At 40.1% G+C, this 23,441-nt stretch overlaps 13 protein-coding genes across 13 annotated transcripts; 7 read left to right on the top strand and 6 right to left on the bottom strand.

The window, feature by feature from the left end:
• Positions 1–385: 385 nt before the first annotated feature.
• Ecym_3288 (uncharacterized protein) lies at positions 386–1,291 on the top strand (the record flags this gene model as incomplete). The annotated part of the gene is made up of 1 exon (XM_003645550.1): positions 386–1,291. The coding sequence occupies one exon, from the start codon at positions 386–388 to the stop codon at positions 1,289–1,291; it is 906 nt and encodes a 301-aa protein (XP_003645598.1).
• Positions 1,292–1,365: 74 nt separating this feature from the next.
• On the top strand, positions 1,366–1,992 carry Ecym_3287 (uncharacterized protein; the record flags this gene model as incomplete). The annotated part of the gene is made up of 1 exon (XM_003645549.1): positions 1,366–1,992. One exon carries the CDS (start codon positions 1,366–1,368, stop codon positions 1,990–1,992), a length of 627 nt encoding a protein of 208 aa, XP_003645597.1.
• A 666-nt stretch (positions 1,993–2,658) lies between these two features.
• On the bottom strand, positions 2,659–3,333 carry RHO3 (Rho family GTPase RHO3; the record flags this gene model as incomplete). The annotated part of the gene is made up of 1 exon (XM_003645548.1): positions 2,659–3,333. One exon carries the CDS (start codon positions 3,331–3,333, stop codon positions 2,659–2,661), a length of 675 nt encoding a protein of 224 aa, XP_003645596.1.
• A 1,044-nt stretch (positions 3,334–4,377) lies between these two features.
• On the top strand, positions 4,378–6,618 carry ARP5 (actin-related protein ARP5; the record flags this gene model as incomplete). Its single annotated transcript, XM_003645547.1, has 1 exon — positions 4,378–6,618. One exon carries the CDS (start codon positions 4,378–4,380, stop codon positions 6,616–6,618), a length of 2,241 nt encoding a protein of 746 aa, XP_003645595.1.
• A 136-nt stretch (positions 6,619–6,754) lies between these two features.
• NOP2 (rRNA (cytosine-C5-)-methyltransferase NOP2) lies at positions 6,755–8,575 on the bottom strand (the record flags this gene model as incomplete). The annotated part of the gene is made up of 1 exon (XM_003645546.1): positions 6,755–8,575. One exon carries the CDS (start codon positions 8,573–8,575, stop codon positions 6,755–6,757), a length of 1,821 nt encoding a protein of 606 aa, XP_003645594.1.
• Positions 8,576–8,871: 296 nt separating this feature from the next.
• Positions 8,872–10,323, top strand: GCD10 (tRNA 1-methyladenosine methyltransferase subunit GCD10; the record flags this gene model as incomplete). Its single annotated transcript, XM_003645545.1, has 1 exon — positions 8,872–10,323. One exon carries the CDS (start codon positions 8,872–8,874, stop codon positions 10,321–10,323), a length of 1,452 nt encoding a protein of 483 aa, XP_003645593.1.
• Positions 10,324–10,387: 64 nt separating this feature from the next.
• Positions 10,388–11,377, bottom strand: MTQ1 (S-adenosylmethionine-dependent methyltransferase; the record flags this gene model as incomplete). The annotated part of the gene is made up of 1 exon (XM_003645544.1): positions 10,388–11,377. One exon carries the CDS (start codon positions 11,375–11,377, stop codon positions 10,388–10,390), a length of 990 nt encoding a protein of 329 aa, XP_003645592.1.
• A 475-nt stretch (positions 11,378–11,852) lies between these two features.
• On the top strand, positions 11,853–13,082 carry YDJ1 (type I HSP40 co-chaperone YDJ1; the record flags this gene model as incomplete). The annotated part of the gene is made up of 1 exon (XM_003645543.1): positions 11,853–13,082. One exon carries the CDS (start codon positions 11,853–11,855, stop codon positions 13,080–13,082), a length of 1,230 nt encoding a protein of 409 aa, XP_003645591.1.
• Positions 13,083–13,794: 712 nt separating this feature from the next.
• On the top strand, positions 13,795–14,415 carry RAD59 (Rad59p; the record flags this gene model as incomplete). Its single annotated transcript, XM_003645542.1, has 1 exon — positions 13,795–14,415. The coding sequence occupies one exon, from the start codon at positions 13,795–13,797 to the stop codon at positions 14,413–14,415; it is 621 nt and encodes a 206-aa protein (XP_003645590.1).
• A 112-nt stretch (positions 14,416–14,527) lies between these two features.
• Positions 14,528–18,505, bottom strand: IKI3 (Elongator subunit IKI3; the record flags this gene model as incomplete). The annotated part of the gene is made up of 1 exon (XM_003645541.1): positions 14,528–18,505. One exon carries the CDS (start codon positions 18,503–18,505, stop codon positions 14,528–14,530), a length of 3,978 nt encoding a protein of 1,325 aa, XP_003645589.1.
• A 239-nt stretch (positions 18,506–18,744) lies between these two features.
• SWC7 (Swc7p) lies at positions 18,745–19,122 on the bottom strand (the record flags this gene model as incomplete). The annotated part of the gene is made up of 1 exon (XM_003645540.1): positions 18,745–19,122. One exon carries the CDS (start codon positions 19,120–19,122, stop codon positions 18,745–18,747), a length of 378 nt encoding a protein of 125 aa, XP_003645588.1.
• A 319-nt stretch (positions 19,123–19,441) lies between these two features.
• Positions 19,442–22,092, top strand: VAC14 (Vac14p; the record flags this gene model as incomplete). Its single annotated transcript, XM_003645539.1, has 2 exons — positions 19,442–19,445; positions 19,526–22,092. 2 exons carry the CDS (start codon positions 19,442–19,444, stop codon positions 22,090–22,092), a joined length of 2,571 nt encoding a protein of 856 aa, XP_003645587.1.
• A 72-nt stretch (positions 22,093–22,164) lies between these two features.
• Positions 22,165–23,406, bottom strand: REH1 (Reh1p; the record flags this gene model as incomplete). The annotated part of the gene is made up of 1 exon (XM_003645538.1): positions 22,165–23,406. The coding sequence occupies one exon, from the start codon at positions 23,404–23,406 to the stop codon at positions 22,165–22,167; it is 1,242 nt and encodes a 413-aa protein (XP_003645586.1).
• Positions 23,407–23,441: the final 35 nt, after the last annotated feature.

Below are 23,441 nucleotides of genomic sequence, written 5' to 3'. Positions count from 1 at the left end.
CTCTGAAGGAGACGTCCAAAAGTCAAATTTAATTGCAATTAAAAAAAAGTGCAAAATAATATCTCAAACGTCTTTAAATATATAGAACCTTACCCCCTTTTATTACAAGCTTTCGGATGACTACCGTTTTTCCTTGTCTGACATTCATTTAAAGTCGATAGCTAGAACTTATCCTAAAAAAGTTCACGATTACGTACGACTGGGAAAATGGCACACAAAAAACGTAAATCTGGTGAAATAAATAGATTTAATTCACTGGCGCCGGGCAAGATACTACAAAAGTATAAAGCTTTGACGGGCTCTGATATATATTATTGGGTACATTAATTTGCGTTCTTTGAAATTACGTATCAGAAATATTGTGGGGAACCGAGAGTTTTCAAGTATGGACCAAGTTCCATCTCCGATGTTAGCTGTGCCAAAAGAATCAGCGCCACATAGAGCATCTGCTCAGCCTATGAGTTCAGATATTATTAAATTACTGTTATCCTCTGGAGCGCCACCCGGATCATTAAAGGGTGTAGGTGCCCGTACAACGACTTTTAGTCGGCCATCGAACACTGTGCAGAGGCAGCCAGTCACTCTACAGCCTCAAGTTACTGCTAAAGAGGTTAAGCCCACGCCAAACCTATCTCCAAAGCTTTTTCCTCTGAAAGAGGTTATTCCAATTGCTACACCTAATATGCGTGCACAACCAGCTCTGCCAGTACTGCCTGGTGTTGCTCCACCACCACCGCCTCCTCCAGCTGCTACCCTTCCACCGCCGCCAGCAGTTGCTCCTCCACCACCGCCGCCGCCACCACCACCACCACCACCTCCTCCTCCTCCTCCTCCTCCTCCTCCTCCTCCTCCTCCTCCTTCTCCTCCTAGTCATCCCTCTCCTGGCCATCCTCCTCTACCGAATATAATTGCTCCTCCTCCTCCTCCTCCTCCTCCTCCGCCGGCTCCCCCCCTCCACCACCACCACCTCCTCCTCCTGCTCCTCCTGCTCCTCCTGCTCCTCCTGCTCCTCCTGCTCCTCCTGCTCCTCCTGCTCCTCCTGCTCCTCCTGCTCCTCCTGCTCCTCCTGCTCCTCATGCTCCTCCTGCTCCTCCTGCTCCTCCTGCTCCTCCTGCTCCTCCTGCTCCTCCTGCTCCTCCTGCTCCTCCTGCTCCTCCTGCTCCTCCTGCTCCTCCTGCTCCTCCTGCTCCTCCTGCTCCTCCTGCTCCTCCTGCTGCAGCTCCTGCTGCAGCTCCTCCACCTCCTCCTCCAGCTGATGCAGCAGCAGAATCAACTGAATTTTCCCCTTTAATTGGGCTAGTACCAGCATCTGATCTTAATCAAAAGTTAGAATTGAGTCCCGGTACACCTGCGTTGAACAATCCGATGGTGACTCCGCCCTCTGCGGCGAATAATCCGAATATTTGGAAAGCTAACACACCCCCTGGGACTGTTTTCATTGTGGTGGGTCTTGCTGCACTTGCCATGCTCTTTGCAATACTCACATGGTATCTTGTCACTGAACATATATCTCGCCGCGAGACTAAAAAGTCCCACTATGATTCCATCGAAAAGGACTTCGAAGATGAGTATGCGAATCCATTCATCAACGTGGATAGGGCCCAGCCTGGTATCACCCAATACACTGAATCAAATCCTAAATTACCGATGGATCCGCCTCCTTCTGTACCATTCTTTGGCTTCACAGCTGTGAATACTCCAGTTGATAGATTTGCAACTATTGAAGAAGGCAAGCGTTTAGATGGTCACCGCAGGTCTATGTTTATATCTCCTACAATTGAAGTGATGAATCAAAGACGAAGACAGAACCAAAATATTTATGAAGTGAATCAATCATTGTCATCGTTCGATACACAATCTACTAGTAGGCACGACGCCATTACTCCTGGCATGTCTGCAACTTCAGATATACGGCGAAACTATAAATACAGCCGGGAAAGATACGCTGCAAACGCAGCAGAGTCGTCAGAGAAATCTCCAAATAGTCTTTGAGCGTTGTTCGAATATGTGAGGCAATGCGCATGCTGCAAATTCATCCAATCTTCGTCTGCAACAGTTTCGTATGCTACTTGAAAAGGGATATGCATCCGAAATTAGCAATATTAACAGCTTATTTATTCCCTCCTTATATAACACCTGTATAATGAGTTAAACAGAAGATTATCCTCGCATATTATAAATATGCTAACCATACACAGTCGCATTTAATTAATAACTATCAAGGGCTAATAATGGTATCTTTTAAGCTATAGGATAGAGTAATTTCCAAACTCTGGCCAACAAGAAAAAAACAACAATACTGTCACATCATCATCATGCTTGAATAAGCCGCATAAAGTAAACAATGTAAACTTGACAGTTACCTCTCAAACTAACATCAGAAAGCACTATACCCACTTTCTTGTTCTTTTTGGCTTGCTAAAATCTTGTTCTATCTGGGAGGAGAGTACTATGCCATCAAAATAGTATACATCTTATATGTTGGAGGTAACTGGAGAAAGAAATCAAAGTATAGAAACTTTGAATGACGAATTAGGAGGAAACATTAATACGAATCTAAAGATAAAATTGAGAAATTTGCTTTAATTATATTAAACATTTTTCTTGAAAAGTTTATTGCTTTATTTTTGTTAGATTAACAGCCCGGGTATTAGATGTTCACATGATTGTACAACCGCCACTTTCTGCTTCATGAACCGAGTCTCTAGCCCCCTTGGGTGTGGCTTTCAGAGCACAACGTGCAGCTTCTGTAAAGGCTTCATTAACACCTCTGTTCATTTTAGCACTGCACTCCAAATAGCGTAATGCTCCAATCTGCTTCGCCATTGCTAAACCCTCTTCATACGGAATCAACCCATTGCCATTACCCCCACTGAACTTCTGACTCTGTATAGAACCCGGTGTAATCGCATTTTCATTCCCATACTCATCACTACTTCTCAAGTCGCACTTCAACGCAACAAGAACAAGCTTCACACCCTCACAATGATCTGCAATTTCACCAACCCACTTGTTTTTAACATTTTCCAATGAATCCCGGGAATCAACAGAAAAACATAACATAATAGTATGCGTGTCAGAATATGATAAAGATCGCAAACGATCAAACTCTTCTTGCCCCGCAGTATCCCACAAACTCAACGTAATATGCTGATTGTCAACAAAAATATCATGAATATAATTCTCGAAAACGGTTGGCTCGTAAACCTTAGGGAAATACCCTCTGGTGAACACATTTAATAACGAAGTCTTACCACACGCACCATCACCTAGAATCACTATCTTACGTTCTATTGGATGCTTCGATGACGAGCTCGACCCACAAAGAGGCATTATTATTGCTTATCACTGCCGATGTATATCACCACTGGTAGTTGATAATTTTAAACCTTCATTGATTTTTGTGCGAACCACTTTTTTTCTGCACAAAATAATCAACTTTTGTTTAAAGAACCCTTCGCTGTCCTTTCTCCGGTAATGGGATATACATATGAGGTGCAAGGATGAGTTCTTTAAAACCAACCTTTATTCGTGTCAGATCATGTAGTCTTCAATGAGAGGTGATTACATATCACTCGAGGGGACTGCAGGTTTGGGTATCGGAGTTTGTTGTCTTACATGGTTACATAGATAAACACAATTTTTCAGTTGTTGGTATTCCTTCTGCACATCTGTTTCTGGAATTCTGGCAACTGAGGGTCTCCATAGCTAGTTTTAGAAGTTGGATTGAACATTATATTTGTAGTTCACAATGGTAAATGATAATAATGCACCGGAAGGTTTTTTCTATTGCCTGTCGTCTGCTTGAGAGGGCCACACGTTATTTATTGTCTGGAGGAGTGATGGCAGGTGATTAAAGTAGCAGGTTGCTGAACTATAGTTGGATACAATGAATCTTGATAATTCTTGTTGGATGTTGTCACTGCGAAGTCGGTTTCCAACGTTCAAAACTTAATTTTCGACGTAAGCTTACTAAATCCAGGTAAAAGCAGGATGTATTTATTATATTACATTTTGGATCCAGTATATCTAAGTTACATGTACACACAAGCAAATCCGGTTGGCAAGCTATAATAGTCCTTTGAGTTTTTTGTAAGGTTATTTATTTTATGCTACGAATGGCATTGGATGGGAGGTTAGCTAGTTACGAAAGGAACGTTTAGAAGAAGTTGAGTCATCGATTGATGATGAGTTTTGATGAATTATCATGGCTCTCTTCCTGCTTCCAGATTGTGACACCAGGACACCGCTTTTTCTTTTTAGAGCTCGGTGATGCAAAAAGTGGAAAGAGGAACTGAGGGCATGATGAACGTTCAACGCCAGGAAGTCGAGTAATAGTCGGTCAATTCCTGTTCTACTACGGTTGGTTAGGTTATGATGTCCAGAGAACCCAGCTTAACACCCTTACGGGTGCATGTTGTTGATGAGCAACCTTTGGTTACTGAGTCTGAGCCATTCCTGGATGCCAGTAACATAAGCACAGATACACCGATTGCAATTGATTTTGGTTCATATGAGGTTCGGGCAGGCTACGTCAACCAGGGTGATCCGGCTTTAGTGTTTACGAATAGGTTGGCTAGATATAGGGATCGCAAGGCAAGTAGAACGTACACTTTTGTTGGCAATGATACGAATCTCGACCAATCCATTAGAACACAGAGCAAAAGCCCATTTGATGGTTCAATGATAACGAATTGGGATTACGTGGATGACATCCTTGCGTACACTTTTCATCATTTAGATGTTCGAGGGAATGGGGGTGTGCCCAATCCTGTGTTAATTACCGAAAGGATGGCAGCGTTACAATCTCAAAGATCCAATTGGTACGAACTCTTATTTGAATGCTACAATCTACAAAAAGTTACATTTGGTATTGATAGTTTATTTTCTTTTTACGGTGAGCATCCACCAGGGACTACTGGCATTGCTATAAACAGTGGGAATGAGGATACCAGTGTGATTCCTGTTGTGAACGGCAAAGGCATTCTCACTGAGGCAAAGAGGATTAATTGGGGCGGTCAGCAGTCTGTGGGATACTTAAATGGGTTGTTGTCGCTAAAATATCCATATTTCCCCACTAAATTGGTCAACAATCAATTTGAATCAATGTATCGTGATTTTTGCTACTTCTCCACTAATTTTGAAGAAGAAATAAGTACTCTATTGACAATGGAAAATTTGGAGAGTAAAGATATTGTTGTTGAAGCTCCGTTTACAGAAATTGTGCAAGTTCAAAAGACGGAAGAAGAGCTACGTCTGCAAGCAGAGAAGAGAAGAGAAACTGGCAAAAGGCTACAAGAACAAGCAAAGCAAAGAAGGAAAGAAAAATTGGTTCAAAAAGAGGAAGAATATGAGTATTACCTTCAAATAAGAGTTCAATTACAAGACCAACCTAAAAAGAGTGTTTTAGCAACTTTACAGAAGGCAGGGTTTGATGACGAGGAGGACTTCAATAAATATATATTAAGTTTGGAGCGTTCATTGAAACGTGCACGAGTGCTTGATGCTGATGCCAATGACGAGGAAGAAACCACTGTGCCTGTGTTTGATTTAGTTAACATACCTGACGAAGAATTAACTGAAGAGCAGAAAAGAGAAAAGAGAAAGCAGAGGTTAATGAAGGCTAATTATGATGCTAGAATGAAAGCTAAAGAAGAGAAATTGGAACAACAAAAAAGGGATGAAGAAGCAAGACTAAGGGATGTACAATGGAGGGAAGCGGATCTAAAAGGTTGGATTAAGGATAAAAGAGCCAAGTTATCTAACTTGATGAAAAGTAGAAAGGAGAAACTAAAGATGAAAGAAGATATGAAAGATCGCAAGTCACAGGCGGCACAAAAAAGGATGAAAAATATTGCTTCATTAGCTGAAGACAAGATCTCCGGAAACAAAAGATCAAAGCAGCAAGCCACTATCGATAATGATCCCAATGACACTTTTGGTGCTAATGATGACGATTGGATGATCTACAATGATATATCACAAAATCCAGAAGCGCTAGATGAGGCGCTTGAAGAAGAATATAAAACAATTGTAGAAATTGAAAAGGAATTATTAGAGCATGATCCAACTTTTACTGAGGAGGATACTTTAGATGCTCAGTATGACTGGAGAAATTCCGTATTACATTTATTTTTGAGAGGCCCAAGATCTCATGATAGTGAAAGTATACACGAGCAGCATCAAATGCATCTCAATGTCGAACGAATCCGAGTACCTGAAGTAATATTTCAGCCTTCTATTGGTGGACTGGACCAAGCAGGAATTGTTGAATTGTGCGAAACTTTATTATTGAAAAAATTTGGTTCAAATAGACGTGAATTGAGCGAGATCTCAAAGATGATGGCTAAAAACATTTTTATTACCGGTGGCAATGCTAAACTTCCTGGTATCAGAGAACGTGTAGTACGTGAATTTACTGGTTTCTTGCCTGTTGGGACAAACTTGAATGTTAAATTAGCAGAAGACCCATCAATGTCCGCCTGGAGAGGAATGGCTAAATTCGCGAATAATACATCACTTTATGAAACGTCCATTATGACCAAAAAGGAATATGAAGAGCTTGGGCCTGAGTACATCAAGGAGCATAATCTTGGAAATGCTAAATTTGTAGATTAAAGTAGTTTGTATCAAGTTAGATTAAGTGATTCAAGATAATACGAGGTCAGTATTTCTTCAACATCCTATAAGATATAAGATCATTATATAATATACATATGCGTTGTATTTTTCCTAATTTATTCTACTGGCACACTCATACCGTTGTTGGAAGTTTTGCTTTAGGGTTTATACCTTTCTTTAACAGACTGTTTCTCTTAGCCTTGTTAATGTATTTCTCATCTTCGTCTTTATTGAAGTCCGCAAAATCGTCATGAATAATACCTTCTTCCAACGCTTCCTTTCTGGCAGCGATTTCCTTTTCTTTAGCACTTGACTGATTATCATCAAACTTTGATGGGGCTAGTTTTTTGAATTTGGCAACAAAAAATCCGTCTACGTTATAAGTATGTGGGTAGTATCTTCTAGTGAGGTTAATGCTTGGATGGAATTTTTTGCCTCTATAACTTGTAAAGCCTTCTTTACCTATGGCTAATCCGCTGTCAACTAGTTTGACATTTGGTCTTTTTCTTAGAGCATAATCAACAACTGCCTCGTTTTCCTCAACAGCAACAGAACAAGTAGAATATACAATAATACCGCCAGTTTTTGAGTTAGAATCAACTGAATCTATAGCTGATAAAATCAATTGCTTCTGCAAATGGGGAATTTGCATGAAGTCCTTCTCCGTACGTGAAACTTTAACTGATTGATCCTTAGCGATAACACCGGTACCTGAGCATGGAGCATCCAAAAGAATTCTGTCGAAACCACCAATAACTTTAGGAAATTCCCGAGCATCATAGTTGCATACAATTGTATTAGTGCAACCCAATCGATGAATGTTAGCTATCAATGACTTGGTTCTCGCCTTGTTGGCATCATTAGCAAAGACACAACCAGTGTTCTTCATCAGAGCGGAAATATAGGTGGTTTTACCTCCAGGTGCAGCAGCCATATCCAAAATACGTTCATTTTCTTGTGGATCCAAGGCAATGACTGGCAAGAAAGAAGAGGCTGCTTGCAAAATATAGTGACCGGCTAAATACTCAGGAGTGGCACCAATAGGAACTTGGGAATCAAAAATTTGTAAGCCCACTTTAGTCCAAGTACCAATTGGCTGCAGGTTAACACCCCTGTTAACTAAAGTCTGGGCCAAATCTCTTCTTCTCGTCTTTAACGTATTTGTCCTAATTGTAATGGGTCTAGAGACTTCGTTGGCTTCGAAAAACTCTAGAGCTTCTGCAGGAGAAAACAAATTGAATAGCTTTTCTGCCAAGAATGAATTATAGCCAAAGTATTTGCAAATGTCTTTCAATAATCGCGCGACATATTCAGACCTGGATTTGTTTTCCTCTGCCAAACTTTTAAAGTTTTCTAAAACTTTAACGATTTCAATCATTCTAGTTCTTATTGCAGTTAAATTTGGCGGATTGTGCTCCTCAATTTCTTCTTGCTCCTCTGTTGGTAGAATTTCAGCTCTTGGTTGCAACTGATCGGCTTCTACTAATTCCTTTTCAGCCTCCTCAGCTTCTAATGCCTCTTCTTCATCCAGCTTCATGGATAATGCTTCAATATTTGCAGCATTCAATTCATCTATATCGACTTCTTCATCATCTGAGAATAATGGACGTTCATGAGCTTCGTCAGCATCCTCATCTTCATATTCTTGCTCCAAGTCAAACTCATCCTTCAACTCATCATCCACCTCATCATTGTTAACATCATCATCAAACAGGGATTTTTTCTCGTCTTCAAACTTTTCGATAGGTTTAGTAGATGCAGAATGCTCTTCTTCTAAAGCTTTAACACCCTGAGCTTTCTTCTGAGTCTTTCTTTTCTTCACTTTTTCTACAGTCTCTTCGGTTGATCTTTTTGACCTTTTCTCTTTGCTCTTAACGTTCTTTTCCTTTTTGGCCTGAAACTCCTCCAAACTTGGTGGAGCCGGCTGCTTATTCTTATGACGTCTACTACCCATTGTAAAGTATTTGAAGACTATGAGAACCTGTAAATCGAGCCCCCTTGGTCTTTTAATGTACAAATCTACTGCACTGTGTTACATGCGATGAGCTTATTCAAATTCAAAAATTTTTCATTCATAAAAAGAAACGATATTGAAGATCATCGTCGACGGACCATCGCGAAATTTTTCAATTTAACTTTAAGGTACATCATACATACAAATGCTATTACAAGTTATAAAACTTAAAAGCAAGGTCGTAGTGTAGGTCTTATCTAGTGATAATTATCTGTTCGCTCGGCCCTGAAAGTCTCATGGATCCTCTTAAGCAACTGGTGTTTAACCAGCACATTTTGGTCAAACTTCCCTCTGATAATTTGAAGATAGTTGAACTCAAACCGAATGGAGTTCTGTCGTTAGGCAAGTTTGGTGCTTGTTATGTGAACGATATTATTGGATATCCATTAGGCACGACTTTTGAAATATTATATGATGGGAATGAAACTGAAGTAGTTCGTGGTTCCAATTCTGTTATAGGTAAGGTACGTGTGTGCGAACAAGGTGTAGAGAACCTTGGTTTGGCATCAATGTCTGAGTCAAGTACTCCACAGCCAGTTGACTTTACTAAAGTAGAGAGCAGCTATACAAACGTGAATTTAATCGATATCGGTCATAAGGTACAAAAGCTGGATCATAAGGAAATAGAAAAAATGAAGCTGGAATCAGTGTCTGGTGATGCTATTATATCTAAGATGATTGAATCGCATGGTAGTTTTCATCAAAAAACAATCCATTCCCAAGAGAAGTATTTGAAGAGAAAGAAGCAAAAGTTTGCCAAATATTTCACTGCAGAATATTTGGGAAGTTCTGAACTATTAAAGTTTTTATTAGAGAAGGGTGACGTTATGCGAGTTATGGATCTTTCTGAAGAATCTCTGGGAATGATATTGAACCTATCTAATATTCGATCACATGGGACCTATCTATGTATGGACGAAACAGGAGGCCTAATAGTATACGCATTAATGGAAAGGATGTTCGGAGGTAGAGAGGACAGTGAGAGTGGTACAATAGTGGTAGTACATGAAAATGAACATCCAAACTTGGATTTACTAAAGTTCTCGAACTATTCAGAAGACTTCATTAGTAAGCACTTAAAGACTATATCTTTATTAGATTACTTTGAGCCCCCAACTTTGGAGGAAGTAACCGGTTCATTCGTGCAGCTGAGCAACGAGCAACTAAGAGAACTAAAGAGTAACAAGAAGGGCGCATACTACCGACGCTTAAAACGCTACCACGCGGATATGGAAATTATCAAATTTAGTTCTGAAGTTACTTATGATGCGTTGGTTGTTGGATCGACGTTGCAACTATCAACTCTAATTCCAAGATTGGCCCAACGTGTCCACGGGTCTAGGCCCGTGGTGTGCTATGGCCAGTTTAGGGAACCCTTATTAGAATTATCCCACACCCTGTATGCTACCCTACACTTTCTGGCACCAACCTTGCTTTCTGTCCGCTGTCGTCCTTACCAAACAATCAGAGGCAAGCTGCATCCACTTATGACTATGCGGGGTGGGGGCGGTTATATACTGTGGTGCCACAAGGTGATTCCTGCTGAACAGCAGCCGGAAGGGAAACTGGTAGAACAAGCAGAACAAGTAGAACAAGCAGAACAGGCAGAACAATTAGAACAGGATACTTATGAAGGTATCACAATTTATAATGAGCAGAAAGACTCCTCAGATAGACAAATAGCATAACTCTTTCTAAAAAAATAAGACTATGTGCTTGTATATTTCTATGTATATATTAAATTCTATTTTTTTAGTGCATCAAGATACCGAAATCTTTGAAGATAGTAGCCAAGTCTAACCTTGCCTTTCTCCTATACCCATATACTACTCTAGCATTGCCACCACTGTCGTATCTGCAGCCAGCATGCCAGTTGACTTTTAGGGACGGTTCAGAACTAATTCTGTGAATAACGTGTTCACACTGCTTTAGATCTCCGATCTCGTAGACAAAGGCATCAGTCCTGGCTAACCACGAATTTATCAGATTATCGTAGAACTGCAGGTCAGAAATCAATGCCAATTTGGGCTCATACATTCTCACAGATCGCGTACAGTCTCGTCGATATGAGGAAGCAGGAATATACGGCGGGTTGCAAGTGAGCAGATCTAAATGGCTTCCCGCACATATACTGCTGGAGTGCAGCAACAAATCCTGCTTCACCACCGTTATTGGGAGCCCGCATGCTATTGAATTCTGCTTCGCAAGCTTAACCGCAGACGGCGAAACATCCACCGCCGTGATATCAGAGTCCCCAATCATCTGCCGCAGCAATAACGAAACACAACCTGTCCCCGTACAGGCATCAAGCACTTTTATAGGCTTTGGTACTGTTCCTCGCGATTCCAACGCCGCCAAAGCTTTTGCAAACCGCCTGCCCACCTCGCAAGCCCACTCCTCCGTCTCCCACCTGGGTATTAAAACCCCAGGCCTACACTGCACAGTAACACCACCAAATGGCTGCGTCCCTAGAATATACTGCAAAGGATAATGCCTCGCACGCAACAAACATCCAATAAAAACCTCCTTCGCATTACCTAACTCCTTCTGCATCCATTGAAGCTCCGCACGAGCTTGATCCATCGACCGGCATTCACGCAAAAGTAGCGGAAGCCACCTGTGTTCCCTATACGCTTCCCGCAACATCCTTGGCCCGAGTCTAGTCATATCGTTGCTACTATAATCACCCCCTGCAACCCAATCGCCTACTAAAGCCTCTCTTCTCCTGCATCCTACAACCATTACCTTACAACATGCATATTACCAGCCAATGAGCTAGGACCGCGCGCGCTGCACCAGCAGCCTTACTCATACAACCAAACCGTCCACAAAAACACCCGCAACTTCTCCCCAATCCCTGCCTCCTCCTTGGCCTCGTACCCCCAGCCGCCTCCCTCGATATCATGCCTATATCCTCTTCACTCACCTCTCCTCCGTCCATATTTCACTGCCAACTCGCTCTCTCGAATTCCAAATCTTGAAATACTCAATCACGTGACCCTAAATACTCTGTACGGATAAAAAATTTTCTTCTCGAACATTCCGTCCATATCAGATATCCATTTGTAATATTATATCTAGATGAACCAAATACAAGTATTATAAGCTTCAGTCGTTGCAGATAGTTGTCAGTGATCAGTTTAAACAGCTCACGTAGTTTGAAGACGGTAGATCATAATCCATCAAAGTGGTATCGCAGAAACAAAAGAAACAGAGGATGGTTAAGGACACTAAGTTGTATGATTTGTTAGGTGTTAGTGCAGACGCCAACGATGCGCAGATAAAGAAAGCGTACAGAAAGGCGGCCTTAAAGTATCATCCTGACAAAAACCCCAGTTCGGAGGCTGCTGATAAATTCAAGCAGATGACCGCAGCTTATGAGATCTTGTCAGATTCGCAGAAGAGAGAGGTTTATGATCAATTTGGAGAGGAGGGTCTAAATGGAGGAGGAGGAGGACCAGGTGGCTTCGGCGGGTTTGGAGGGTTTGGAGAGGATATATTTTCTCAGTTCTTTGGTGGAGGAGGGGCTTCTAGGCCTAGGGGGCCTCAGAAGGGTAGGGACATTAAGCACGATATCAGCTGTACCTTGGAGAATTTGTACAAGGGTAGAACGGCGAAGTTGGCATTGAATAAGACGGTCTTGTGTAAGTCGTGCGAGGGTCGTGGTGGCAAATCGGGGTCTGTAAAGAAGTGTTCTTCGTGTGGGGGTCATGGTGTCAAGTTTGTCACGAGACAGATGGGACCTATGATCCAGAGATTTCAGACCACATGTGAGGCGTGTAATGGTGAAGGTGATGTGATTGATCCTAAAGATCGCTGCAGAGAATGTAGCGGTAAGAAGATCTCCAATGAGAGAAAGATCTTAGAGGTCAATATTGAGCCAGGTATGAAAAATGGGCAGAAGGTTGTATTCCAAGGTGAGGCTGATCAGCAGCCAGGTCAGATTCCTGGTGACGTTGTTTTCGTTGTTAACGAACAAGAGCATCCAAAATTTGTTAGAAATGGTGATAATTTGCACTATGAGGCACAGATTGACTTGTTGACAGCTGTCGCTGGTGGCCAATTTGCATTAGAGCACGTCTCCGGTGATTGGTTGAAGGTTGATATTGTTCCAGGTGAAGTTATTGCTCCCGGCATGGTCAAGGTAATTGAGGGTAAGGGTATGCCAATTCAAAAGTATGGTTCCTATGGTAATTTATTGATTAAGTTCAACGTTAAGTTCCCCAAGTCTCACTTTGCCAGTGATGCAGATCTAAAGAAGCTAGAAGAGATCTTACCGCCAAGAGTTTTACCAGGAATCCCACTGAAAGCTGAGGTTGAGGAATGTGTCTTAGCCGATTTTGAACCTTCTAAGCACGACCCTAGAACCGCTAACGGTAGAGGTCAAAGTTATGACTCCGATGAGGAAGAAGGACATGCAGAAGGAGTCCAATGTGCATCTCAATGATTTTCTTCTCTACGCTTGCTTTCTGGTGGTCCTCATTTGCTTACCCAATCAGTACGATAGACTTCCATAGCGGTATCCTCTCCTGGTATCCTTCGTATAATTTTTCCTGTACGTTGAGTAAAACTAGTTTGTAAATTAATAGACTAAATAGGGCGGAAATTACAACTGTGCAATTGTAATCCTGCATTTAACAGTTATTTATAATCCAAGTATCTGCTAGAGAATCCTCTGACTTTCTCGGAGTTTGACCATTCTAGCTTTCCTCTCTTCCCTTTCTAATTTTATTTGCTCTGTGTTAACATTTAAATCAGCTTTGAAAACTGTAATCTCAAGATAAAACCAAATATTGTAACTCAACAAATTATCCAAGAAAAAAGACGTAATTATTCAATAAACAACTAATTAGCAGCTATAAGATCCTACATAGGCGTCCTCTATACGTGATTCGACGTATTACTATTAACCTAATCATCTAAAAGTGCTCAACTTTGTTCCTTTATTAAGGTTAATGAATCTAAATCACGTGATTATATCATCGCGGACAAAGAGTGTGGCAACCTAAATCCCAATCAATAATAATAGCCCACCCCATAACCAAAATTATCATAAATACCAGCTTGGTGAGCTATCAATTCTTCGAATAGTGAACTATATATATTGTACTTACAAGGACAACAATTTCCATTTTATAGTTTAGAGTTAACTGTTAGCGATGAGCGATTATACTGAGATATCTTGGGATAACGTTGAGTACCATGCTGGGAACGGTGTGACACTAACAGACTTCCCAGTTATTGAGGATTGGTATAACAGACCCGCCAGCAAATGGTCGATGCGATCTATAGGTGTGTTCCAGAGTAAAATCGAACAGTATACTTATAAGATATATCACGCTAACAAATATGGGAAGCATAATTTGTCAAAACTGATTCCTGGATACTTACTTATTCAGTTTGCCAATGAATCCTTCGGCTATAATGGTTGGTCAAGTTCAATAGTCGATATCGCGATTACGAAATCTATCACTAGTGTTAAGAATGATGGGAGTGGGCCTATTGAAATGCACACTGTTACCGCTGAGGCGAGGGTGAAGTTGGTGTTGCAAGATGGGACAAATACAGAGGCGTCAGGTTTCAGTAATGCGACAATGTCCAGTAAACTGGAGGCATACGGTAAGGCTAAAAAGGAGGCAATAAATGATGCCTTGAAAAAGTGTTTATTGTCATTTGAACAGCTCCTTTATGAGCATGAGGAAAAGGTAGCTAAGAATTTTTATACCGATGGGCTTTATGGATCTAAAGTTAAACTGAAAAGTGATAAGCCACAACCTTGATGATTTACTTAACACATTGACAAAAACTGCATAAATATTAAAAGAAATTATATTTACAAAACGGGATTTAGATATACGCGGGTGGTGGGACCCTAGCTATATAGGGGAGTTTTCAGTAATCAATAATATTCCTTTTAGGGAACCCTTTGAGTTCCGGAATTGGGATCTCCGGTAAGTAGTAGACTGCACCGTCTTCATCTATTCTCTCACGATCCTTTTCACTGATGGTATATATTTCAACAACATTATCTTTCAAGAATGCAAGTAGGCCCATGAATCCCTTTTGGATCTGATGAGCTTGCTCTCTCATGTTGCGTCTCAACAATCCATCAATCAATTTCACTGCATCTGGCTGTGTCTGTTCTAGCCGTTCAATCAGTCTACCAATAGACTGAACCAAATATTCTTCTTCATATATTGTTCCCTTCTTACCACGGGCACGTTTACGTTCTTCACGGCGTTTATTCTTGGCGGTTCTCCTCGAGGCTCCAGTCTTCGCAGTACCTCCAGTCTTCCCCGTATATCTAGTAAAAAAGGATTCTTTGGTAGATGTTTCTGATGGCGCAATAGAAACATCATCAGCTTGTTCTGTTTCTTGTCCATAGAATGCATAAGGATCAGCTTCCTTTTTTGTACGAAGCTCCCTTAATCTTTTCAATTGAGAATTGACTTGTGATTTACAATCAGCTATTAGTTCTGCCACAGTACTAAATCCTTCACCTAAAGCAGGATCTACAACTTCTGTGACTAAATTAATTTGTCCTTTTTCACTACAAAGTAATATTGCTTCATCGTAAGCGGAGGCTTTACAATATAACTCAACTGACGCAGGAATGTTATTCAGAAACTTTAATTCAATTTGGGCAGCAGCAGCATATTTATGTTCTAATGTCAGCGAGTTCACAAGTTTTTCAGAAATTTCGGGGATTTTCTTTGGGAAATGTGTCGTCACGATTGACAGGGCCTCCGCCCACTTATTACCCAAAGTGTATACTGCCACAGCATCACTCCATTTGCACAACATTTCATACACTATACCTGCTTCATTATATTCTTGTTTAGACGTCAAATGTTGGGCATAAATATAATAAATATAGTTTTGTTTCATTGTCTCATAACGGAAAATATTCAGTGCTTCCTTATGCAGTTGATGGGTTTGAACGTATTCTATTAATTCCTCCGAAACTTTATCTTTTGACTGTTCAAGTTCAGCTAGATGACCCAAAGCTTTTTCATAGTTACTCAAATAATCATCAATTATAAATTTACGACGACCGGTCTCATTAGAATGCAATTTCTGCAAAAACGGAAGATATTCCCTTGGGTCCATTTGAGACTTTTGTGCAACAGCCAGTGATAGCTCAACATCATACAAAGATAATGCAATCTTATAGACAAGATTAACATCTTGCAAAAAACATAGGTAAGTGATTGCAGAGTCCCTTTCCTCAACATTTAATAGTTCTCCAATTAAAGTCAGAGCATCCTCTAGGTTAGGAGGATTCTGGCATGCATACGAAGTGAGAATAGTTTGTAAATACTTTTCTTTGTATGTTGCATTGCCCAGTAGAACCTTCAACATAGCTTTACAGATCTTGTTCACCTTTGAGTTGGTTGAATCAAAAGTCTTTTTCTTTATGTATAATTCCATCTCGGTAAGTTGTGGTGGTGCAACTTGCAGAGATGCAGCAATATTGGAATCAAGCGTTTCTTTGTATTTTGTTTCTGTAACATCTTCATCGCTTAAGCAGGATATAAACAGATTTAGATAATCAACATTTTCAATCTGGTTGATAAAGCCTTCAAGATTTCCAAAAAACATTTCAGGGGCATAATCATGTAAAATGTCCAAGTTTATTCTGTGTGTGCGGCAAGTTTCAAATGCTTCTTTATAAGCACCATCGCTAATATTCTTTCTAACAACTGCCAATACCATAATTCGAGGATATATTGTCTCTAAATTACCACGAGGGGCTTGCAATACAACAGCCGATTTAGATGGACTAACTCCCACCAAAAGTGAACCACGTTCAATCGCCCGAACTCTTTCATCAAATACATCACCTTCAATGGGAGGTAGTGGCTGGAATTCAGTTGTGTTCAAGTGCACAAATTGCAGATAGTGTTGAGCAGTTGTAATTAAAAGTAGTGAATCTGTTATTTCTAAAGAGAGCACAGCAGATGATAACTGAACAGTATTAGCAAACAGTTTCCCGCCACTTGTTAATCCAATGGCGATACACTTTGACTGATCCTCATGCCATTCGTGAGCAGTATCAGATAAACTAATTCTCTTAACACGAAAATCGCAAGCTAACTGAGGAAATTGAGCAATTTGTGCCGTGATACCGTTTGCATCCAATTGAACTATTTTGCAGTCACGAGTTTCATAAACCAGCGAATTATACTCGAATGAACTTCTTAAGAGAACAACCTTTGTGTAGGTGTCTACGATCGTTAAAAGGGAAGGCTGTGTAATATCCGCAATACTAATTAGCGCAATTCTTGAAATATTATCAGAGTCTAACAAAACGCCAATGAAATTATCATTAATAAACGCGACTTGACGCACTATATCGAGTTCTGTAGCAAACTGATGTTTGGGTATAGTAGTTACAATAACCGGGTGTTTTCCTCTGACCATAGCATCAATGGATGGTACAGAGGCCAATACTAAAGCACTTTCCACCAAGGCTGCATAAAGTTCATTTGAACGACTAGTCGCAACATCAATGACGTTTCCTGGTGCTTCAAAATCTCTGAAGTATACTGGAGGTGGGACATTGGCGATAGTAAATGGCGTAATGTTAACAGTTTTTCCATCAATAACCAAAGCTGTTCCTCTATCAAAAGGCTTGATTGTTGGTCCCAACGCCATTTTGTAAGTTAAATCAACAACATAAATGTCGTTTAGATCACCGTACATTAAAGTAAAGTCCTTTTCAGGATTCCACTTAAAAAACCTTATGTTATTCCCATATAACTCTTGCTTTAAGTACCAATGGTAATTTTTAGTTGTCCAGAGTTGAATTCGGTTTTCTAAAACAACTGCCAATACTTCAGAGCTAGCATTCCAAGCCAAAGAGTTAATACGCTCGTCGATTGCTAAACGTGTGTTAAACTCACCGTGTCTTAATCCATTACGTTCAAAAAAGACTAAATCCAAAGATTCTTCATTTGGGGTATCGATCTTACGCTGAATTCCTGCAATTAAAGAACCTTGTGGCTTCCAAGCTAAATTATGTTCCAAGCCATCAACAGGCTCGGATGCACTATCCAACTGTCCATCTCGAGAATACACCCTTAGAGCTCGTCTCTCTAGATCCTTAGATTCGTCTTCAGCATCCTTTACTACCTCAACTGTAGAAACTACAAAATATTCACAATCGGATCTCCACGATATAGCACCAGACTTGTTATCCATTTCTGTAATAGCTCCAGAATCAACTTTGAATGGCATTGTCGGATCACGAAGCTCGTTACCAACTAATCCGGAATTCTTTAATGACTCCAGAGCTTCTCTTTCCATTGCACGTGCACCTTTACCTCTAAACTGCGTTTCCTTGGTACCCCAACCAACCGTAACATGCTTAGAAATCTTTAAATCATCTGCCTCCAATTTTGTTTCCGCAATGGGCTCGAATTGCCGACTCAACAACACAACAGAACGATCCATGGTTAAAATGGCCAGCGTCTCTTCATCGTAAGACCATTCGGCAGCCATAATACCATTATCGATAGAGCCCACAACTTCCACAACAGTTTCCTCTGGATTTAAAGACGTGGGGTCATAAGTTGCGCAGATGATATCACCCTGGGCAAAAACAAATATAAGTTGGTTAATGTCAGCAAAATGTATAAAGGAAAGTAGCTTGTCGTTATAGGATTGCACAAAAAAGGATGCTAAATCATTTACCGTCCCATCTTTCCTATATTGCTGCACTTCAATAACACCATTATCTAGAGCATGTAAAACACATGTTATACTATCCGAAAGGATGTCAAATGAGCTCGTAAGCAGTTGCAAATCAGGATGTGAATGGGAAGTGGGCGTTAACTTTCCTCGATTCAAAATTATCAAGTTACGCATTTCAAAGGAGACAAAACAAACAAACACACAGAGACTTCAAATACTAAATGTGATATGTAGGATAACAGCCAGCGTTTGTTTTTTCTTTATCTTTCAAACCTGCTCATCCACGTTTAGGAGATGAGATGACCGGTAATTTCCAACAGTACAAAATTTGAAAAATCTACAAATAATTTTAAACGACATTGATCACGTGACAGCCCTTTTTAAGTCTATATACATTCCATCGCCGATATTACTCATCCATTTAAGTTACTCTGTATCAGTTCTTTTAATTTCGGAAGTTCCTCCTTTTCTAATTGCTGTATTCTCTGCCTGTAGTAATGATTTGCCAGGGTTACCAGTGTTACAGGCACGTTGCCCTTGTTATCTTTCAGACCCTTCGTAAATATGTCCTGTACAATGCTCTTCATCCCACGTAATTGGATATCACATATATACGGACAATATAAGCGAACAAGCTTGTGCCTGGTAAATCTCTTTAACACTTCCTCATCTACAGTCGGGTTCATTAACAACCTTTCATAGTCTAATGCCCTATTGTTATGAACCAATTCTTGCTGCCTATACAGCAGCAATTGTAAAAGCAATAAAGTAACATTATCCTTATGCTCCATCGTTAGAAACGCCTCAACCGCTTTAACAGTAGCTCTATATCAAGTACTGAACCCTCTTCTACTTGATGAACTAATGCAATACTGTCCTGACGAGTGGCGTAGAACGAATACGACTGTCTCCTTTTAGACTGGGCTAAAAGTAAAGATACGCACAGTCTTAAATATAATTTTCACAGTTAGAAAAACCTTAAACTACGCTGTTTCATGAACCGAATCGCATGAACAAAACACTTTGGAGTAAGATCACCCAAGCTTTTATTAAGTAACCAGGGAAAGGATTAACCACATTTTGGCGAATTTAGAATATTGACAGGAATAAATGGGTATGTTATATTATGTATTAGGTTATTTTATCTCGAGAATAGCGAGGTTTTTGATGGAAATGGTGCTAACCAAAGTGTAGACAAATCGGTGATTAAGGGGTTGAATGATAAGATATATGAGAAACGAAAGGCAGCAGCGCAACAATTGGAGAAAATTGTAAGGGAGTGCGTTGCCAACGAGGATCATAAAACTATTGATAGGATCATTGAGGAACTATATCGCGATTACGCATATGCGTTGCATCAGCCGATGGCTAGAAATGCAGGTTTAATGGGTCTTGCAGCAGCAGCAATTGCCCTAGGTAACAAGTATGCTGCTAGTTACTTGAACAAAATTCTTCCCCCTGTATTGGCTTGTTTTGGTGATCAAAACGATCAGGTTCGTTTTTATGCATGCGAAAGCTTGTATAACATTGCAAAGATAGCAAAGGGGGATATTTTGGTCTACTTTAATGAGGTATTTGATGTGCTGTGCAAAATTAGTGCGGACACAGATACATCGGTGAAGGGTGCAGCCGAATTGTTGGACCGTTTAATCAAAGATATTGCGTCCGAATGTGCTTCCACGCATGTTGCCGCTGTGAATAATGATCCGAAAGATACCCCAACGGCTACCACAACTGAACCCCAGACGGGTGATGTGATTCAGTTGGACCAAAGTATTTATCAACAAGAAGGAAGTGAACTTGCATTTTCACTACCTGATTTCATCCCTCTGCTATCAGAGCGCATTCATGCGATAAACCCTGATACCAGAATGTTCATGGTATCTTGGCTACAGGTGCTTGATAGTATCCCAGATCTGGAGTTGATTACATACTTGCCCACCTTTCTGCCCGGTTTATTTACATTTTTGGGAGATTCTCTCAATGATGTGAGAGTGGTGACTTTAGCATTGCTCAATTCATTACTACGTGAGGTTGAGCGTGTCGCCCAACTCCAGAATTCACTTAAACTACAGGGATTAGAAATCCATCAGACGTTAGATGAAACTCCTAGCAAAAAACCTGAGGGTGTCCTTATTGCAGAACGTAAAAAGACTCTGATGAATCAATTTGAACAATTGTCCGTAACGGAAAATGTTAACGAAGTCCCAAAAGAAGTTGAGGATGATATCTCCCAAAATAACCTTCCGGACTCCGTTGCTAGTAGTGCCGATCGGATAAAAGCATCCGAATTTCGTAACGGTGAACTTTACCATCCAGGTCAAGACGTGCATCTAGATTTCCCCAAAATAATTGAAATCTTAATTAACAACTTAAGCTGTGCTGAGCCAGAAATTCAGTCCGTTGTTTTAAACTGGATCCAAACAATCTTGCGGATTTCTTCTAATGATATACTTCCGTTCCTGTCAAAAATTCTATCCGTGCTGTTGAAAATTTTGAGTGATTCAGATCCAAGAATTGGGGAAATGGCTAGACAGGTAAATTCTAGCCTTATAGACTTGACCACGAAATATGATACAACCGATAAAATAAACTACGGACCAATTGTAAACACTTTGACTTTGCATTTTTTGGATAGCAATGTTACTACCAAAATTGCATGTTTAGACTGGCTAATTCTCATTTACAACAAGGATCCTCAACAGCTGATTAATCATGATGAAAGCACTCACCTCACTCTACTGAAATCTTTGTCTGATAAAGATCCAAGATTAATTTCAAAGGCATTAGAGCTAATAAGCAACCTGTGCAATGGTTCTGATGAAGCATACATTAGAAAGTTCATTACAAATTTACTGAAACTATTTAAGGAAAATGATACCTTATTGAAGACTCGTGCAAACTACATTATCAGACAGTTGTGTGCGAAATTGTCTGCCGAGAGAATCTATAAAACTGTATCTTCGATAATTGAAAATGATGATGACGTCAATTTCGTAAGAATGATAATTCACAGTTTAACCATCAACTTGATTACGACATCAGAGTTGCAACCATTACGCAAGAAACTAAGAAGTGGAGAATATTGGGCATTTTTTGTGACTTTGTTCAAATCATGGTCCCATAATCCAATTTCTTTATTTTCGATGTGTTTGGTTTCTGAGAATTATGGACTTGCATATTCCGTTTTACAAATATATGTTGATTATGACTTATCAGTGAACGATTTACTGCAAATCGATATTCTGGTTCAATTTCTTGAATCTCCAGTGTTCACTAGATTACGCATGCAATTATTAGAGCATGAGAAATATCCATTTTTGCACAAATGTTTATATGGCATCTTGATGATATTACCACAGTCAAAAGCATTTGAAATACTAAATGCTAGGTTGAAGAGCGTCAGCTGGTTGGCGATTCAGGCGGTTGATACGAATTTATTACAAAAACAAACTGAGAACCCTGGCCGTTCTATTTCCCAAAACAGGGCACAACATCAAAGTTTGCTGGATCACTTTAAACAAATTTGCGAAAAAGAATATCAGCAAACGGCACAAAGAACATCCTATGATGAAAACGTTGTCGATTTTAAAGACGTTTTGTCCCGTCAAACAAATTTTGATAATACACCTAAATTGATCATAAACGATCAGGATATAAGACGTGAAGCTAATAACGTTGAACCAGTACTGTATTCAGCAGCAGCTAGCAGCAACGTGGTGCCTAAACTATCTGCAATGGATAATTTGAATGAAAGTTGACCAGTCTAATATGATGTGCGTTAATGGATAATAGTTAAAAAGTTTATACCAAAAATAATCGGATTCATTAAGTTACTGAAGTAGTTCATCTCTATGATATTTTTGAAAATTTGCCCTCTTAAGATGTTTATGTTCTTCTTTTGTATGATCTAGTCGTTCCAACTTTTTCATTTGCTTATTATTCCTTTTAAACTCCTTTTCTGTGACTCCAGGTACAGATCTTGAATGTGATATTGCTACAGTGCGCACACCATCCGATTCTTGGGCAGGATGTAGCACATTTTGCCTGTAATACCTTTGCATACAGCGGTGCCCTATTTTTGTGCCTGTCGGTAGCATCAATTCAACACCTGAACTGTCCACTTGAACTACGGAAATATTTGTATTAATGTCTTCACCGTTATTTGCATTTAACTCTTTGGAAATACTATTCTCTTCTGTTTCTATTGGTATATATTCGGCAGAATCCTTGAAACTGATTTTCTTTTCAGTGTTGCAAGACTTAGGGGTTGTGGTTTCGGCACTGGCAAGGCTGAAATCATAAAAAGAAGCAATCTTCGACCGTTCTTCTTTTGATTCATAAGGTATTCTACAGTGACCCTTCGCTGCCATGTGTGTCCTAATACTCTCAATACCAACACCCTGGAAACTGCAGCACAAGCATTGCATGTTTACGACGATGATTTCAAGTAAATAGTGTAGCAATCCAGGTAAATCCACCAAATACGACCTTTCAGGTATGTAGAGCCCATGAAATTGGAGCATATGTCGCAAGTTTCTATCAACATCTTCATATTGAACATCACAAAAAATACAATCGCTAACTCGAACCATTTGTTCATCTTTGCCGTTGAAATCTGATGAGCTAACAGAATCCGATTCATAATGTGAGTCCTCAGTAGTAAACCCGTATTCGGACGCGCTGGCTTCATCATAATCTGTACTACGTACAGATATTTTTGAAACCCTTGAAGTAATCGAGCTGGCTGGAGAAGCAGACCTTTTGGATTTATTTGTAACAGTGTCCTTACACCGCCCCCTGTATTTCCTTGCATTCTTGTTTTCATTACCCGCAGAGTTGTCGATTGGCTTTAAAACAGGGAAACCAAACTCATCTACTTGATGTAGCTCCTGTTCTCTTTGAGATACTTGTAGCTTTTGCAAAAACACATCTGAGCTTATTGGTGGCAATGCTGTAATCCTTCGTTTTAAATTGTACCTATGCCACTCCGTTTTCATATGGTAACGTTGCAGTTCACTTGATTTGAATTGAATCATACATGAGTTACAAGTGAAAATGACAGGAGAATCCATTCTTCCAGACCAACTATTTGTTCTTATGCTATATT

This window comes from Eremothecium cymbalariae, chromosome 3 (genome assembly GCF_000235365.1).
Source record: "Eremothecium cymbalariae DBVPG#7215 chromosome 3, complete sequence".
NCBI classification, from domain to species: Eukaryota; Fungi; Ascomycota; class Saccharomycetes; order Saccharomycetales; family Saccharomycetaceae; genus Eremothecium; species Eremothecium cymbalariae.
This window is presented reverse-complemented; position numbering and strand designations above follow the sequence as displayed.